Here is a 16,439-nt window from a genome sequence, read left to right as displayed (position 1 = left end):
GCAAAACAGACTAAATGGTATGGGGGTTGTGGGTTGTGGGAAGAGGGAGTATGGTTGCATGTACAATGATTTTGAAAAGGTGGCAGGACATATATGATTTGCTAATCATTATCACTTTGATCTTGAGCTTGACAAAGCGAGATATTGAGCACAAAAAGCTGGAAGTTATGCTGAACCTATAATCAAACCCTGGTTAGGTCACAACTAAAATATTGCATCTGGTGCTGATCACCAGAGTTTAGGAAGGATGCGAGGGTACAGATGATATTTACCAGAATAATTCCAGTGGTGACAAAAGGATTGATTGGAGAAGCTTTCAGCAAAGGAAATTCACAGATTTTATGCATCACATAAATCTTCCCCTCCCCTTCACTGTCAGCAAATCCGGTGATACCCAGGTCTACTCTTCAATAATTTCCTCACTCCCCCATGACACATTCCCACACAATCGCAGAAGGAATTGCATTTGCCTATTCACCACCTCCCCCACTGTTCAAGGTCCAAAACAGACTTTCCTGGTGAAGCAGCATTTTAGCGCTGCTTCATTCAGTCTACTCTACTGGGTTCACTGCTCACAATGCAGTCACCTTGATTTTGAAGAAGCCAAATGGAGACCAGACAGACAATCACTTTGCCGAGCATCTCTACTGTCTGTGGGAATGACCCTGACTTCTCAGTTGCTTGCTATTTCAATAAACCACCTTACTTTCATGCTAACATTACTGCCCTGTGCCTACTATAATGTTCCAACAAAGCATGACTCAAGCTTGAAGTCAACACCTCATTTTATGCTGAAATACTGTCCAGCCTCAAGGTCCCAACATTGAATTTCATAACTTAAGAAAAAGACTGCATTATGCCCTTTCTCCATTCTTCTTATATTGTCTCCCTTTCACACCTTAATTTACATCCCTTACCATTAACAACCCCTTTGTCTTTTGCACTGGGCCTCCAAGCTGTCTCCCTTTTGCTCCTCGGTCTCTGACAGAAGTATAAAAAAACCCATTTGCCAATATCTTGTAGTTTTGAAAAAGAGTAATACCAGGCAAAAATTAAATGGTTCTCTCTCCACAGATGCTGGCAGAACTACTGGAATTTATCCAGATTCCTGTTTCAGATTTCCAGCATCTGCTTTTGCTTGAAATTTACGAGCTATTTGATAGAGCATACAAGATCATGGCGATATTTCATGAGGTAGACACAGAAAAACTTTCCATTAGCTGATGGCATAAGATCTGGAAGGTTTCGGCCAAGATGTACACAGTAATTTGAGGACGCAAACTATCACATGACTACCATTGACATTGTGACTTTGGAATAGCATGAAACAGTTTCATGAGTTGTCAACTCAGATATAAGTGAAGCAGCAAAACTGATGATTACATATAAACATTATCAAATGATTACTTTGGTGATGGAAAAAAAGTCACTCCTCACAAAATCAATCCTTCAAATTCTACACTTTTCCAAATATTCTAAACGAGCACTATCAATCATATCTAGGATTATTAAAAATGCTTCTGAGTCGCACAGTGTTCATTAGGATTTACATTTTTCACAACTCCTGTTTAAGATTATAGCACTTTACTAAGTTTTGCTACTTGTTGTTGACAAATATATCCTAAATCAGACGTTGCAATGGTCAAAAACAGACAAAACAGACCTTTTTCCATGCCTAAAGCAGCTAGCAACTCCAACATTAGTAGGACACTCCCTGCTATATTTTTCCATTTCCTACGTCAGCATTCTTACTAACTCTTAGCAAAACTGCCAATCTGTATGCATTACAGAGAGTTTTGTGCTATGAAATCATGTCTACAAAGAACTACGGTATGACTTTCTAAACTTAATTTAGGATTTTTACACTGCAGAAACAGGATAGTATTGCTCCATCAGTCTGGGTTAGATTTAAGATTTAGTCTCAGGAGGCAAAATACAAGGGCGTAGTTAAATTACACCCACTAGTTTGTTAATATGCATGTGTTCACGTTAAAGGTTAGCTTTGTACTAGGTGCAGTATGATGAACTGGTGGAGAGCCAAATTTGTTTCAGAGTACCTTCTGATAGTCTCACATTCAGCATAAAATTATAGTTTGGCTTCTGTTACATTGTTCATCTTGTGTCATTGCAGACACACAAGAACAACATACAGATTTACAGTGGAAATAGGTCAATTCCTTCTGCCAATTTCTTTCCCTTTCCAGATGTCACCTTTCAGTTGTGCCTTCTAATTATATGCACTGTGTTGTTAAATGTCTATTGTGCCTATGGTTTAAAATGCTTTTTCATGTTTCAGTGCATGTGTGAGGGAAGCATTTACTCAAATTAATTCCTTCTAACCCTTAACGAAATATGTGGCTAACGTAGCAAACACATCTTTGAAGTCATTTCAAGCAATTACTTATACTGAATTGAGTCGAAAACAGAATGTGTTTACTTAACTGAAACTAATTGCTATGATAGCTCCTGTTTTGCACCTTTAGTATAACTCGTAAGCCAAATGTTTATATGTATTAACGTATTGCTGTCTAAGATATATCTAGGTAGTCTAGGTAGGAATTTACCTCCTGAGTGGGAAGAAAAATCCATGTTGATCAGCCAAGTGGGCGCTCAGGCAGATCTAAAGTATCTTTGGGGTTACTTGAAATTTCAACTTCATGGCCTGACTGCTGAACTACACTGTTTTTGTTCAGACAAATACTAGACTTTTCTTAATCGCCCAAGGAATTACCAAAATCAATTTGAATTGTTAGACATTGTGACAAGGGATGGCATGAGAACATGCAACATAATTCGACTCCATGTTTGTTGTGCTGAACAAATCCCATGCCTTGATCTGTGGTGAGGTGCAATGGACATTCATACAATATCAAATTTTTGAATCAATTCAGCAGATTTCTCAAGTTAAAATCAACTCTAAGTGGTGCTTCCTCCTTTTTAAAAGATGAACAATATTACAATAATCTATGCACCAACATCATCTCATGATTTGTAGACAGATGCTTGTTAACAGGTTAAAATATCAAGATTAATCCTTGTGATTCTGAGGTCAATTAAAACAAGGGAAACCAAGGTTGTCTATGTTTGCTTTTTTCAAAATACAATGCAATGCGAGATGTTTAATGAAATGCACAGCCATTGCTCATAAAAGTTAATTCTCAGTTTGTTAAAATCTATGCATAATATTCCAGCTAGTAACAGTATGCCATTACTACTTACACCATTATATGTGTACTTTGTCAGTATCAATGTGTTATTGTAGAATTGTCAGTATCAAGATAAAAGCAAAACTTCTCTCTTGGTTCATTTCAGTTCACACAGACAGATACTCAAGTAAAGCTCAAATCTCTTTTTGTAAAACAAGAGTGCCATGACGCTTTTTGCGTAAAACATGGTGATTTAGAAAGATTTATAAGAATAACAAGTTAACACGATAAATGAAGACCGATTAAACTGAAGTTGGGCTTTTTCATGTCTTTTAGAGTTCCTCCTGGCAGGTCAGTTAGCTGGATATCTGGTCTGTGATGCAGAGTGATGCCGACAATGCGGATTCAATTTCTACACCAACTGAGGTCGCCACAAAGGGGAGGTGATAGCATAGTGGTTTTATTGTTATCATCTTCCACGGTGGATGGTGGAATTTGAATTCAATAAAAATCTGAAACTGAATCTCAGTGGCTGGGAGGACTTGTCCAACTGTCAACATAAACCCCATCTGGTTCACTGATGTTATTTAGGAAAAGAAACTGCCATCTGAAGGAAATTCCCGATCCACAGTAATGAAGCTGACTCTCAACTTGGGAACCCACTGAGGGATGAGCAAAAAATGCTGGTTTAGCCAGCAATGCCCACATCCCAAGAATGAATATTTTTTTAAAAAGTCCCACTTTCTCAACCTCACCAGAGGTGAGTGATCCTTGGGTTAAACTCACCACTTTCTTTCTAATGAGAGCGAGCTGTTCTCTGGACTTCACACTTTTTTTTAAACTTGAGGGAAAAATCATCAGTTAATGCCCAAAGACCAAGAATTCCAAAGTCAATAGAAATCATAAATATTCAGTATTAAACATATGTTCAAATGCAGTCTGCTGCATTTGGTCAATTTTAATTTTTGAACTATTTTGATAAACCAATTTTAAAAAGTCCAAGTCAAAAGATGCAGTGCCCCCTTACCCAGTTTTATTTTTGTCCAGAACACTAGGAGCTAGGGCTCTGATGTAAGCACAGGTACATATCAAGAGTAGTATCACCGTCAGTAGGCTCTGGAAGTTGAAAATTGCAGACTGTGGGGATAAAAATTGCAATGAGAATTTCTTATGGCCTGCTGGAACACAGATTACTGGTTAAAATGTAACAATACAAATAAAGTAAACTAAATTAGAAAACATGACATTTAAACATCTTGGATAAAATCCTGTGCATCTCACACAAACACACACATTAGCTTGAGCACATGAAAGCAGAGCTGGTTCAATGAATTCAGAAAATTGCTTGAGGAATAGGCCATCAAGATGCATAGGGATATTTGAGAGAATGTCAGAATACAGATAATGGAGAGGGTTCAGTTGCAGGCAACTGGCAGTTCTGAGTCATTTCTGCAGACAAAGTGCAGGTGCAAGTCTGTATTGCATCTCCCTAGTGCAGAGGAAACCATGTTGTGAGCAGACCCTCACACCTAGACCATGTCATGATAGGGGTGCTTTCAGCTTGGCCTACGCATTTTCACCGACTTATGGTGTCAATTATCAGCTTTTCTCTCTGCCTGGCATACTATCATCCACCCATTTGTCTCCTCAACAGCCACTCTTTCTCTCTGGGCTCCATCTTCATCTACTTCAGGAAAGATATAAACATGCTGGAAGCAGTTCAGAAGATTACTAGAATAATATCAGAATGAGAGGGTCATCTTGAAGAAAGGTTAGATAAGCAATGCTTGCAACTGGAGTTTCAAGTCACCAATATAAGACTGATTGAGAGATTTTTTTTCCCTGGGGTGGGAGTGGGTGAGGGTTCATGTATCATAGAAATTCTCTTGCACAAAAGTCTACTTTTGAGCAGAATATCTTTGAATATCCTTTAAGGCAGAGGTGGCTAGATTCTGGAGAAGCAATGGGAGGAAAGTTATCAGGGGTGGCCAGCAATGTGCTGCAATCACTTCAGCAATGATCTTATTAAATGGCAGATCAGGCTTTTAGGCCAAAATGACCTACCTTTGCTCCTAACTTGTATGCTACTGTGCGCTTGTACTATTTCTGCATATTTTTTACCTTGCGTTATAAACTTAACTATGAAGTTTGGTGCCGATGTTTTCAATCTCCACACCATCGGTCAAGTCAAAACCCATCTTTCAGTAAGAGGGGAAGAAAAGGATGTGTTTTATTTGCTGTTTCTCTAACATAATAGTGGGCAAGCCTGCAGCTCAAGTTACAAGGCTGTGTACAAGTGCACTTTCAATGTAAAGATGTGGTTTTTGCATGCTGTATATCTATAAAAGAGCTGTTTCGCAGTCAGTTTTATTTAGTAAGTTTACAGGGATGCAAGGACTCTAAATTATGCCATCCTGCTCCTACTCAGTGCTCCATGCATGATTTTCATCACTACTGGCTGCAGTCAAAATCAACTGAATACAAAATGGTCTTTACATGACAAAATGAAGATTAAATGATAGTGTTCGCTAATTATCAATTACTACACCTTAACAGAGCACCTCATACAATTTCATTACTTCCCTGCCTTCCACTGGTGTGTGCTATTCACTATGGATCTTCCACTTCCAAGTTATTTCTGTAATATCAGCCTTTAATGGTAACTTTTAAGCCCCATTCTCTAACATTACTGCCCCTGCCCCACACCAGATCCCATTTTTCCCTATCCTACTCTCTCAAAGCTTATTTAAAATTAACTCTTAATCAAACATTTGGTCAATTACTCGTTATTAATAACTACCTGAAGAACCAAGAGATGTCTTTCTGCCCCAAATACTACATACAAGTCATGGCTCTTGAAAAGTACATAACAGGCAAGAGCGCAAGTGTTTACATTGATTGCAAGGCATTTCCTTCATTCAGGCTCGCACCCCTCTCAGTGCTGTAACTATCATTACCAAAGCCTCAAATTACACCCTACATAAAAAGTTCAATTTTACCTGAATTGTATAGAAATACCCGATACCGTTGAGATAGGGCTCGCTCAAGTCAGATCTTAAATGGGGTGGAGATGGAGAAAAGGTTGGACAGGCTGGGCCTGCATCCATTGATGTTTAGAAGAATGAATGGTGATCTAACTGAAACACAAGATCCTGAGCAGGCTACTAGGGTGATGCTGAAAGAATATTTTGCCTTGTGGAGAAATGAACACGGGGATACAATTTAAAAATAAGGCGTCTCTCATACAAGGATATGATGAGGAGGAATTCTCTTGGAGACAGCAAGAACTGCAGATGCTGGAGTCAGAGACAACACAGTGTGGAGTTGCAGGAACACTGCAGGTCAGGTAGCATAGGAATTCTCTTGCTCTGAGCATCAGGAATGTATTCAAACTCTCTCCCTCAGAGAAAGATGGAGGTAGTATAATTGAATGCTTGAAATATAGAGGTTAATTGATTATCTTGTTAGTGAATAGGTGGTAAATTAGAGACCACCATCAGGTCAACTATGATTTAATACAAAGGAAGCATTGGCTAGGTGTATTCATGTTTGTAATTCTTATGTCTATATTGTGATGCAAGTTTCACAGCTAATTACTGCAAACACGCATTTGAAAGGATTGACGAAAATTTGAGTTAATTCAAATTCTGTGGCAATTCTTCGATTGTTTCCACTTTGTTATAATGACGTCAGAGGATCACTTTGGAAATCATGTGTACTCCTAAGACAATTTCCTGCAAACATTTTGCCGTCACTTCTTCATGGTCTGTTCTGTGGTAGGACACAACATACCCAGGGATAATATTGGTGCTGGATGACACCATGTCATACTCTCAATCTGAAACTTATCATGCTATGTCAGACTGTTGTTTAACTTGTTTCTGGGGCAGTTCTACAAATTTTGGCACAAGCACAAAGACATTCATAAGGAGGGGATTAGAGGGTCAACTGGGCTAAGGTTGTCATTTGCCTAAGTTGATGTTTGCTGCGTAAAGGCCAAAAATGGGAAAAGAACCAGCTTAAATCAAGGACGGTAAGAACTGCCAATGCTAGAGTCAGAGATATTTCTAAAGAAGGGTCCGAACGCGAAACATCAGTTTTCCTGATCTTCTGCTGCTGCCTGGCCTGCTGTGTTCCTCCAGCTCCACACTGTTACCTTAAATCAAGGGCTGTGGAAGAGGCTGCTGCACTTTTATAAACAAACAACTGAAACTCACTATTTGTTTTGTTCAAGCACCTTTTATTGAGGGGGGGGGAGGTGTGGGGGCTGTGAGGAGGGTCAGGGAAGACACTTGAGATGCCAGGGCATATTGGGTGTGCACACAGAGTAAGCTTCACCCAGTCACAATGCTGATTGCACAAACGTATCAGGAGAAGTTATGAGGGTCAGGGGTCATTAGCGCGATAACTCTATAGCTCCTGGACAGGTGAACAAAGAGGTCTGAACAGTATAGAGGCAAAAGGGCTTAAGACAGCCTCTCTCTTTCCCTGTCTGTAATAAATTAAACAAAAATTAAAAGATAGCAAGTTATGAAGATTAGCTGAGACAACAAGGTGTAGAGCTGGATGAACACAGCAGACCAAGCAGCAGATGAGCAGGAAAGCTGATGTTTCCCTCCCTTCTTCAGAAAAGATTAGCCATTGTCTCTAACCAATGACTGAAAGACTGAACAATCAATGTGCCAACTTTCAATACGCTCTATCTTATCGCTTACTCCCTACCCCAACCCCCTCCCTATTTTCTGCAGATTAACTGGGAGTTTTCCGAGCCACCATTAGTTCTGAGGAAGGGTTACTGGACCTGAAATTTTAACTTTTTTTTCTTCACAGATCCTGCCACACCTGCTGAGCTTTTCCAGCAACTTTGTTTTTGTTCCTGATTTGCAGCATCCACAGTTCTTTCAGTTTTTATTTGCCAACTATCCTATATCTTCAGCAAAGAATTGACAGGATCTCAAAAAAAATCAAAGATTAGAAGGACTTAAGGGTGAAAAAAAAAGAACAAATCCTGTGGACTGGGGTTTTTAAAATGTGTTTCCCCAGTGTTTCTCCCTCCATTAATAATATCAATGCTTCTTTGTCTGTGTCTGTCTGTAAATGAGTAAAGGGGTTCAGGAATGGGCTACAGTTTAGAGACTTATAAATTGATAATTCACATTTTACTTTCCTATGGTTAGGATTCACTTTTATGATAAACCATGAGTACAGAAAGCTTGTCAGTATTTTCTGTTAAACTGAGTCTATTGGTTAAGTAAACAAAATGTGAGGCTGGATGAACACAGCAGGCCAAGCAGCATCTCAGGAGCACAAAAGCTGACGTTTCGGGCCTAGGCCCTTCATCAGAGGGATGAAGGTTGAACCCTCTGATGAAGGGTCTAGGCCCGAAACGTCAGCTTTTGTGCTCCGGAGATGCTGCTTGGCCTGCTGTGTTCATCCAGCCTCACATTTTGTTGTCTTGGATTCTCCAGCATCTGCAGTTCCCATTATCTCTGATACTATTGGTTAAGTAAATTGGTGAATTTTGAATAATTTGCTTAAAATTTCAACTTTTGTAACAACCCCGAGTGTGGGGGGTTTTGGGTATCAGTGCATTTTCAAAATGGCTCATGACAAGTGCTGCATGCATTCCTTGCTTTAGATTTTGCGGCAGTTTTGGTATTGATTAGCTTGCTAGACTATTTCAAAAGGCAGTCAAGTCACATGTAGGCCAAAGTTGAAGGCAGCAGATTTCTATCCCTGAAGAACAGTGAACCAACTGGGTTTTCATGATGACCACCATTAGAATTACTTTTTAATTCCACGTTTTTTGTTAAATTAAATTTTTACCACTGAAACAACTGAAGGATTCTTCCAAAGCTGCAACCTCAACCTCTTAGAAAAGCAAGGGGAGCGGATGCATGTGCAACACCACCTTCGTCTTCGAGCCTCACACTATCCTGGCTTGGAACTACATCATTCGTTCAATGTTGCCAAGTCAAATGCCTGGAACTCCCTCTTCAACAACATTGCAGGAGTTCCTACACCCAAAGGACAGCAGTAGCTACGCATTATCACCTTCAAGGGCAATCAGGGATGGGCAATAAATGCTGGCCAAACCAGTGACTTTGACATTTCCTTAAATGAATGTTTAAAAAAAAAACACTTCTTTAGTTCACCACAAATGATGCATCTACCTCTAGGAAATCCTATTTTTCATTGTAATGTATTTAACTTGCCTCTTCTGAAATTCTTACTAAATGTCAGCCACTGTACCAATACTAGTCTATGCCTCAAATTAATTTGCCAATTCACTTTAGCTAGCTCTGCTTTCGTGCCCTTATGACTGGCCTGATTAAGCTGAAAATACTCATCTGAGACTGACTGATCCCACTGGTGGGAGCCATTTACAAATTCCCTTCCAAGTTACGCACTGCCTTGACCTGAAACCATACCAAGGTTCCTTCACTGTCACTGGGTCAAATAAGAATAAGCTTAGAACTTTCCCTCGGTGGGCATTCATACTCATTAGAGAGGGATTGCCAACGCTTAGAATAAGGAAGCACACATTGAAGAAAGGGATGAGAAGAAACAATTATTCTGAGGGTAGGAATTCTTTACTGCAGAAGGTTATTGAAACTGGTTCATTAAGTATTTTCAGGACTGAGCTAGACAAATTATTAATCAGTAAGTGAACCAAATGTTTTGGTGTAAAGGCAGAAAAGTGAAGAATTATCAGTGCCATGATCAAATTAAATGGCAGAGCAGACTTGATTGGCCAAATCGGCTACGTCCACTCCCATGTTTTGCAGTCCTATCTAATCATCCTGGAATTCTCTTCCTAACAAAAAAAAAGTGTGGTCATTCTTACTCCTTAAAGATTGCACAGAGTACTTCTAAACATGACTATGACTAAGATGGGAGGAGTACGCTGTGTCTCGCTAGTCCTATTGTTCCTCAGGTTACAACATTAAAATTTCATTGCCTTATCCACTTCCCAATTATGGTGAACGATATCCTTTCTCTAGATTCATTAAATAGGCTTTCTTTAGCCACCAGACTTTTCTTCAAGAAAAGAACACATGGAATATTAAGATCGCTGTTGACCTAGTATTTTAACACAAACAGACAGACCTATAGACACAGTTGTCTCCAAGGTCATGGTTTCAGTAACACAAAAATCACTCAGGGATATGGGTACTTCAAAGGCACTAGATCAGTTGGGTGGGGGTGGGGGGTCTTCAAGGGCACGAAGATCACTCAGTGATGGCTTCCAACACAGAATAAACATTGAGGTGGCAGGGTAAGTGCAGAGAACAGTTAATAAAGCACAGTATACTCAGATTTAATAAGAAAGGCATAGAATACAAGAGATGACGATGTTGAACTTGTATAAGGCACTTGTTAGACCTCAGCTGCAGCATTCTTACAGTGAAAGTACCACATTTACAGATGTGAAAATGCAGAAGAGATTTAAAGAACTGTTCCAGAAATTAGAAATGTCAGTTAGGGAGAAAGATTGAAGAAGTTGCGACTGTTATTTTCAGACAAAAGGTGGCAGAGAGGAGATTTGATACAGGTTTTCAAAATGGATCGCTGGATAGTGAGAATCTGTTCCCACTTATAAAAAAGATTTTTAAAAATTAGACAGCATAGGCTAAAAAGTGGTCTGCAGAAGAGGCAGGATGAGGTGAGAGAGAAAAAAAAACTTTCATGCAGTGAATAGTTAGGATATGGAATGCATGAAGACCACAAGAAATAGGAACAGGAGCTTGCTCCACCATTCAACAGGAACATGGTCGATCCAGTACACCTCACATCCACTTTCCTGGCATTTCCCCACAACACTTGATTTCCCTATTGATCAACAATCTCTCAACTTTACACATGCACAAGGACTCTGCTCCCACAGCTCTGTGGCAAGCAGTTGAGACACTCAATCCTCAGGAGAAATCCCTCTGCACTCCTTATTTCTACAAGTATGTCCTAGATTCTTCCAAGAGGGAGAAACTTTCTCTCATCCTTTACCATAAGCCCGTTAAGAATTCTGAATGTTTCAATGAAATGATCTCTCATTCTTCTAAATTCCAATGAGTATCAACTCAAACTATTTAGCCCTTGTTCATAAGTCAACCCCTCCACACCAAGAGATCATTTCAGTGAATCTTCTCCGAACTGCCTCCAATGAAATAATATATTTCCATAAATAAAGGGATGGAACAACTCTCAGTACTTTGGATGTGTATCAACAGCACCTTGCACAGTCGTAGAAAGGTGTCCCTACTCCATACTCCAACCCCCTTGAAATAACCGCCCCAACCCTCACACCCCATCCCCGCAATAACTGCTAAAAGAGAATCCACCTCGTCCTCACATACCACCCCACCAACCTCAGGATACAACACATCATCCTGCAACACTTACGCCATCTACAATCTGATCTCAAAGAGATTTTTCCATGCCCACCCTTGTCTGCCTCCCAGAAAGACCACTCTCTCTGGAACTCCCTTGTCTGCTCCACACACTCATCCAACTCCACTGCACCCAGCACTTTCCCCTGCCATCGCAGGAAGTGCTACACTTGCGCCTACTCCTCCTCCCTCACCCCCAACCCAGGCCCCAAGATGACTTTCCACATCAAGCAGATGTTCACTTGCACATCTGCCAATGTGGTATATAGCATCCGCTGTACCCGTTGTGGCTTCCTCTACATTGGGGAAACCAAGCAGACACTTGGGGACTGCTTTGCAGAACACCTACACTCGGTTCGCCGCAAACAACTGCCCCTCCCAATCGCAAACCATTTCAACTCCCCCTCCCATTCCTTAGACGACATGTCCATTCTGGGCCTCCTGCAGTGCCACAATGATGCCACCCGAAGGTTGCAGGAACAGCAACTCATATTCTGCTTTGGAACCCTGCAACCCAATGGTATCAATGTGGATTTCACAAACTTCAAAATCTCCCCTCCCCCCACTGCATCCCAAAACTAGCCCAGCTCGTCCCCGCCTTCCTAACTTGTTCTTCCCCTCACCTATGCCCTCCTCCCATCTCAAGCCACACTGCCATTCCCTACCTCCTAACCTCATCCCGCCCTCTTGACCTGTCCACCCTCCCCAGACTGACCTATCCCCTCCTACCTCCCCACCTATACTCACCTCTACAGGCTCCATCACTCCGCCTTTAACTTGTCTTTCTCCTCTCCACCTTTCTTCTCCTCTATCCACCTTCGGTCCTCTCTCCCTATTTATTTCAGAACCCTCTCCCCATCCCCGTTCTGAAGAAGGGTCTAGGCCTAAGACGTCGGCTTTTGTGCTCCTAAGATGCTGCTTGACCTGCTGTGTTCATCCAGCTCCACATTTTGTTACCCCTTGAAATAAGGACTCACATTCCATTCCACTTGTATGCTAGCTTTCAGTGTTTTGTGTATAAGTATCGCCAAGTGTCTTAGTGCGGCAGCTTTCTGCAGTTTTACTCCATTTAGATAAACTATTTGGATTATGGTGGAGGTAGGTTCAATCATGAGAGGGCATTGGCTGATAATTTGGATAGAAATAGTGTGCAAGGTTATAAGGCAAAAAGCAGGAGACTGGCAGAAGGTGACAATGCTTGTTTGAAGAGCTGGTGCAGGTGCGACGGTTGTATGGACTTCTTCTACATGACTGTTAATCCAAATGTTCTGGGCACTGGGGTACAAATCCCACCATGGCAGATGGTGGAATTTGAATTTCATAAATATCTGGAACTAACGATCTAATGATAACCATGGATCCATTGTCAATTGTCAGAAAAACCCACGTGGTTCACTGAAGTTCTTTAGGGAAGGAAATTGTCACCCATACCTGGTCTGCCCTACATGTGACTGTAGACTCATAGTCACGTGGTTGACTCTTAACTACCTTCTGAACAATTAGGGATGGACAATAAATACTGCCTAGCCAGCGATGTCCTCATCTCGTGAATGAAAAAAATCAGTGATTATGAGAAGATTACCTGGGGCCTGACACATACAAGAACACCTGGCAGCCTGACTGTAGATGTGGAGAGATTAGACCTAGTCTAAGGGATTATCCATTTAACAGAGACGGGGAGGGCCCTTCTATCCTAAAGTATTGACTCTGAGAACAAAGTTGGAGAAACTCAGTAGGTCCAATAGCATCTGTGGAGATAGTGGACTTGAAATGTTAATTCTGTTTCTATGACTCTTCTTCAGAAGAGTCAGGGTTCTGAAGGAGAATCACACTAGATTTGAAACTTTAACTCTACTTCTTTCTCAAGATCTGTCCGATCTGCTGCATTTCTCCAGGTGTTTGTTTCATATTTTGTTTTTATTCAAGTTTTTAAAACTTAGCCTCAACAGCCCTTTAGGATAAAGTATACTTCAGGCTCAGGAGGACATATCATCAGTAAGGGAGTCAGGGGTCAGAGTAAAAGGCAGTGATGTGGAACTGAGGATTCAGATCAGACCAGACATGATCTCATTGGGCTGAATGACCCACTACTCATACATCTTTATCTTGTCTAATTAGTTTGCTCAGGAAACACTATTCACATCTTCCTGTCCCCTTCAAGTTCCATCCTTGAACAGAAGCCACTCCCAATTTGGAACTACATTGCTTCTCCTTCAATGTTGCATGGGCAAAATTCTAATAGTACAATCAGTGCTCCTGCATGTTGACGACTGCTACAATGCAAGAAAACATCACTATCTTCTCAAGGCCAGTTAAGGATGGGCAATAAACACAGGTCTATCCAGCAACATTTAGATCACTGAACGTATAAATAGCTGGCTACAACATGAGGAAAAGGCTTTCCTACATAGGTGGTCAGGAACACATCACCGGAGTACAGAAGGTGCAGATACAAGCTGGCTTTCAAAACGTAATTTAAAAGGGGGGGAAAGAAAACGTACAAAGCTACAGGGAAAGGACAGAGAGTAAGAATAAGATAATTTGCTTTGGTAGAGCTGGCATAACCACAACCGACTAAATGGCCTCTTGCGTTGTAACCATTTTGGGAAAACAACTCACAAGTCAATCATCTTCCATGGAGGACAATCATATATATTCATCATTTCATTACTGCCGGGCTGCAAGGGCACTGTGTCAATACTTAAAGTGAAAGCGATTCCAATGTGGAATTTAGACTGTTTAAAATAAGCGATTTGCTGTTGAACTATTACTTCACGTAGTAATTGATTACTCTGGAACCAAATACGTGCATCTAAGTTTGGCCAGTCTACACGTTTACGTACTTCTATTGTTTGTATGGATTAGATGTTTCGACAAAAGCCAGTATAATCGGAAGAAAACAGATCAAAGACAGAGGGAACTGCCGATGCTGGAGAATCTGAGATAACAAGGTGTAGATCTGGATGAACACAGCAGGCCAAGCAGCATCAGAGGAGCAGGAAAGCTAAAGTTTCGGGCCTGAAGAAGGGTCCAGACCCCGAAATGTCAGTCTTCCGGCTCCTGTGATGCTGCTTGGCCTGCTGTGTTCATCCAGATCTACACCTTGTTATCTCAGAAAACAGTCTGTTACCCGAAGGCCTTGATCCCATACACTTCTATTCCCGACCTCCCATCACACGGCGGACAAGTAACAAAAAGATACGAGGCTGTAAAAAATAAACGCACTAACCCACACACATACATCAGAATCTAAGCTGCTTAATAACTTCCTGCACACTACAACAAAAAAAAGACAAACCCCACTCACCATCCTGCACACTTCATAGCCACATCACACTTCCGGCAGGTCTGGAAGTGACGCACTCCCCGTTCGAACCGATTGCGGCTACAACGCTCTTCCACATCGCCCTCGCCGGCAATTTGCGATGACGTTACACACGGCGTCTTCACGTGAGACGGGGCTCTGGCCCTGGCTCAAGCGCCAAGTTTGTGTGAAACGTCATCGGAAGCGGGTGTCTGGCCGTGAGGCGCTGCGATTGGCGGGAGTTGCGGAAACGTTCTGCGTTTGCCCTGATGTCGCTGTGAAATTGACCAGATACATGACAGCAGAGCGTCGGCGGCAAAGGAGGCTCAGCGTTTAAATTCAGTACACTTAGGCCGATTCTGCTCAGTGTGGTCATTAAAGGTACAAGTCATAACTTTAGGTTGCCTTACCAGTTAGTTGGCATGAACTCTATCCGATTGAATAGTCTAGCTTCACATTTTATGAAAGCGGGAGTTTATAAACGCCCTTTTAACGTATGGAAAATGACAGCAAAATGTTTGCCGTTTTGAAGCCCGCGAGATTTCCCTCTGGAGTCCGCGAAGCCCTGTATCTTTAATAGATATAGAACGGGCAGATGCCATTCTGCCCATCTTGTAAATGCTGGCCTCTTATGCATATTTGAGGGAGTGGAAACTCGTGGGCCTTGTCATCTAAACCTTGGAGGAGTTTGGCAAGCCACTTAAAAGTCTGAAATCATCCTGTAGTTTTCAAGCATTACTACATCCTGCTGATCTATGGCCCTACATTCAATCAGTCAATGTCATTTTTTAATGGAAAAATGGCAGAGATTGCAGAAATCAATTCTATTTTCGTTCAACAAAATGAGTAATGTAATATCGTCATCAAATACAGAATCAAAACAGAAAATGCCGGAGAATTGAGCACTTGCTTTATTTAATGTTTCAGGCAGCACAGAATTTTACCCTTAGCACCAAATAGAAAAATCTGATCAAACTGTAGATTCTGCAGATCTGAAATAAGAATAGAAAGTGCTGAAAGAACTCAGCAGGTCTGTCAATAGTGCTGGTGTAAGAAAGAGTTAATGTTTTCAGCCCAGTTATGACTTCTGAACAGAAGGGCCTGTAAGATTACAGTTTTTTACTCTGTTGACAAAGGACTGAGTGGAACAGAACTAAAGGAAAGGAATGGAAGCATCAGAGAAGACTAATTGAGAGCAGGTCGGAATTTGGAAGCAAAATGGGTTAATTTTTCCAATTCTGGATGAGAGAAGGAAGCAGTGGCAATGATGTATCCATTTACTGGAGAAGATGTTGTGGGAGGGGCCCAAATTGGAAATCCTCCACAAATCCCATAAAGGTCCAGACATTACTTGGACCCATTAGGGTACCTGTAACCGCATCTTTGACTTCTAATTTGTGACTTTTTTTTAAACTTTTAAAATATCCACTAACATTCTGATGGCACACATTTGAGGAATTGTACATTCAGTGTTTTCTGGTGAAATTGTCGCTACAGTTAGTAAGGGCATGCTTTTCATTGATAATTTTCAAACTTAATAAAATATCGGGATCAAGGTTTTGTACTGTTTTCTCAATTAATATTTAGTTTTTAATTCGCTAA

At 41.1% G+C, this 16,439-nt stretch overlaps 2 protein-coding genes across 3 annotated transcripts in view; one reads left to right on the top strand and one right to left on the bottom strand.

Moving 5' to 3' along the window:
* The window catches only part of tmem167a (transmembrane protein 167A), a 31,036-nt gene extending 16,067 nt beyond the window's left edge, over nt 1-14,969 (bottom strand). The window contains exons 1-2 of the mRNA XM_048528165.2: nt 14,841-14,969; nt 4,174-4,283 (exon numbers count right to left, since the gene is read on the bottom strand). Coding sequence (XP_048384122.1) covers nt 4,174-4,283; nt 14,841-14,843 — 113 coding nt within the window. The 5' untranslated portion in view covers nt 14,844-14,969. The remainder of the gene's footprint in view (nt 1-4,173; nt 4,284-14,840) is intronic.
* A 55-nt stretch (nt 14,970-15,024) lies between these two features.
* xrcc4 (X-ray repair complementing defective repair in Chinese hamster cells 4) overlaps nt 15,025-16,439 on the top strand; it is a 340,565-nt gene continuing 339,150 nt past the window's right edge. The window contains exon 1 of one of the 2 annotated variants that reach the window (XM_048528164.2): nt 15,025-15,218. The gene's annotated coding sequence lies outside the window, so the exon portion shown is untranslated. The remainder of the gene's footprint in view (nt 15,219-16,439) is intronic. The other variant, XM_048528163.2, reaches the window with a different exon arrangement.

Source organism: Stegostoma tigrinum, chromosome 3 (genome assembly GCF_030684315.1).
Source record: "Stegostoma tigrinum isolate sSteTig4 chromosome 3, sSteTig4.hap1, whole genome shotgun sequence".
NCBI classification, from domain to species: Eukaryota; Metazoa; Chordata; class Chondrichthyes; order Orectolobiformes; family Stegostomatidae; genus Stegostoma; species Stegostoma tigrinum.
Note: the sequence above shows the minus strand (reverse complement) of the source record. Positions and strands in the feature narration are given on the sequence as shown.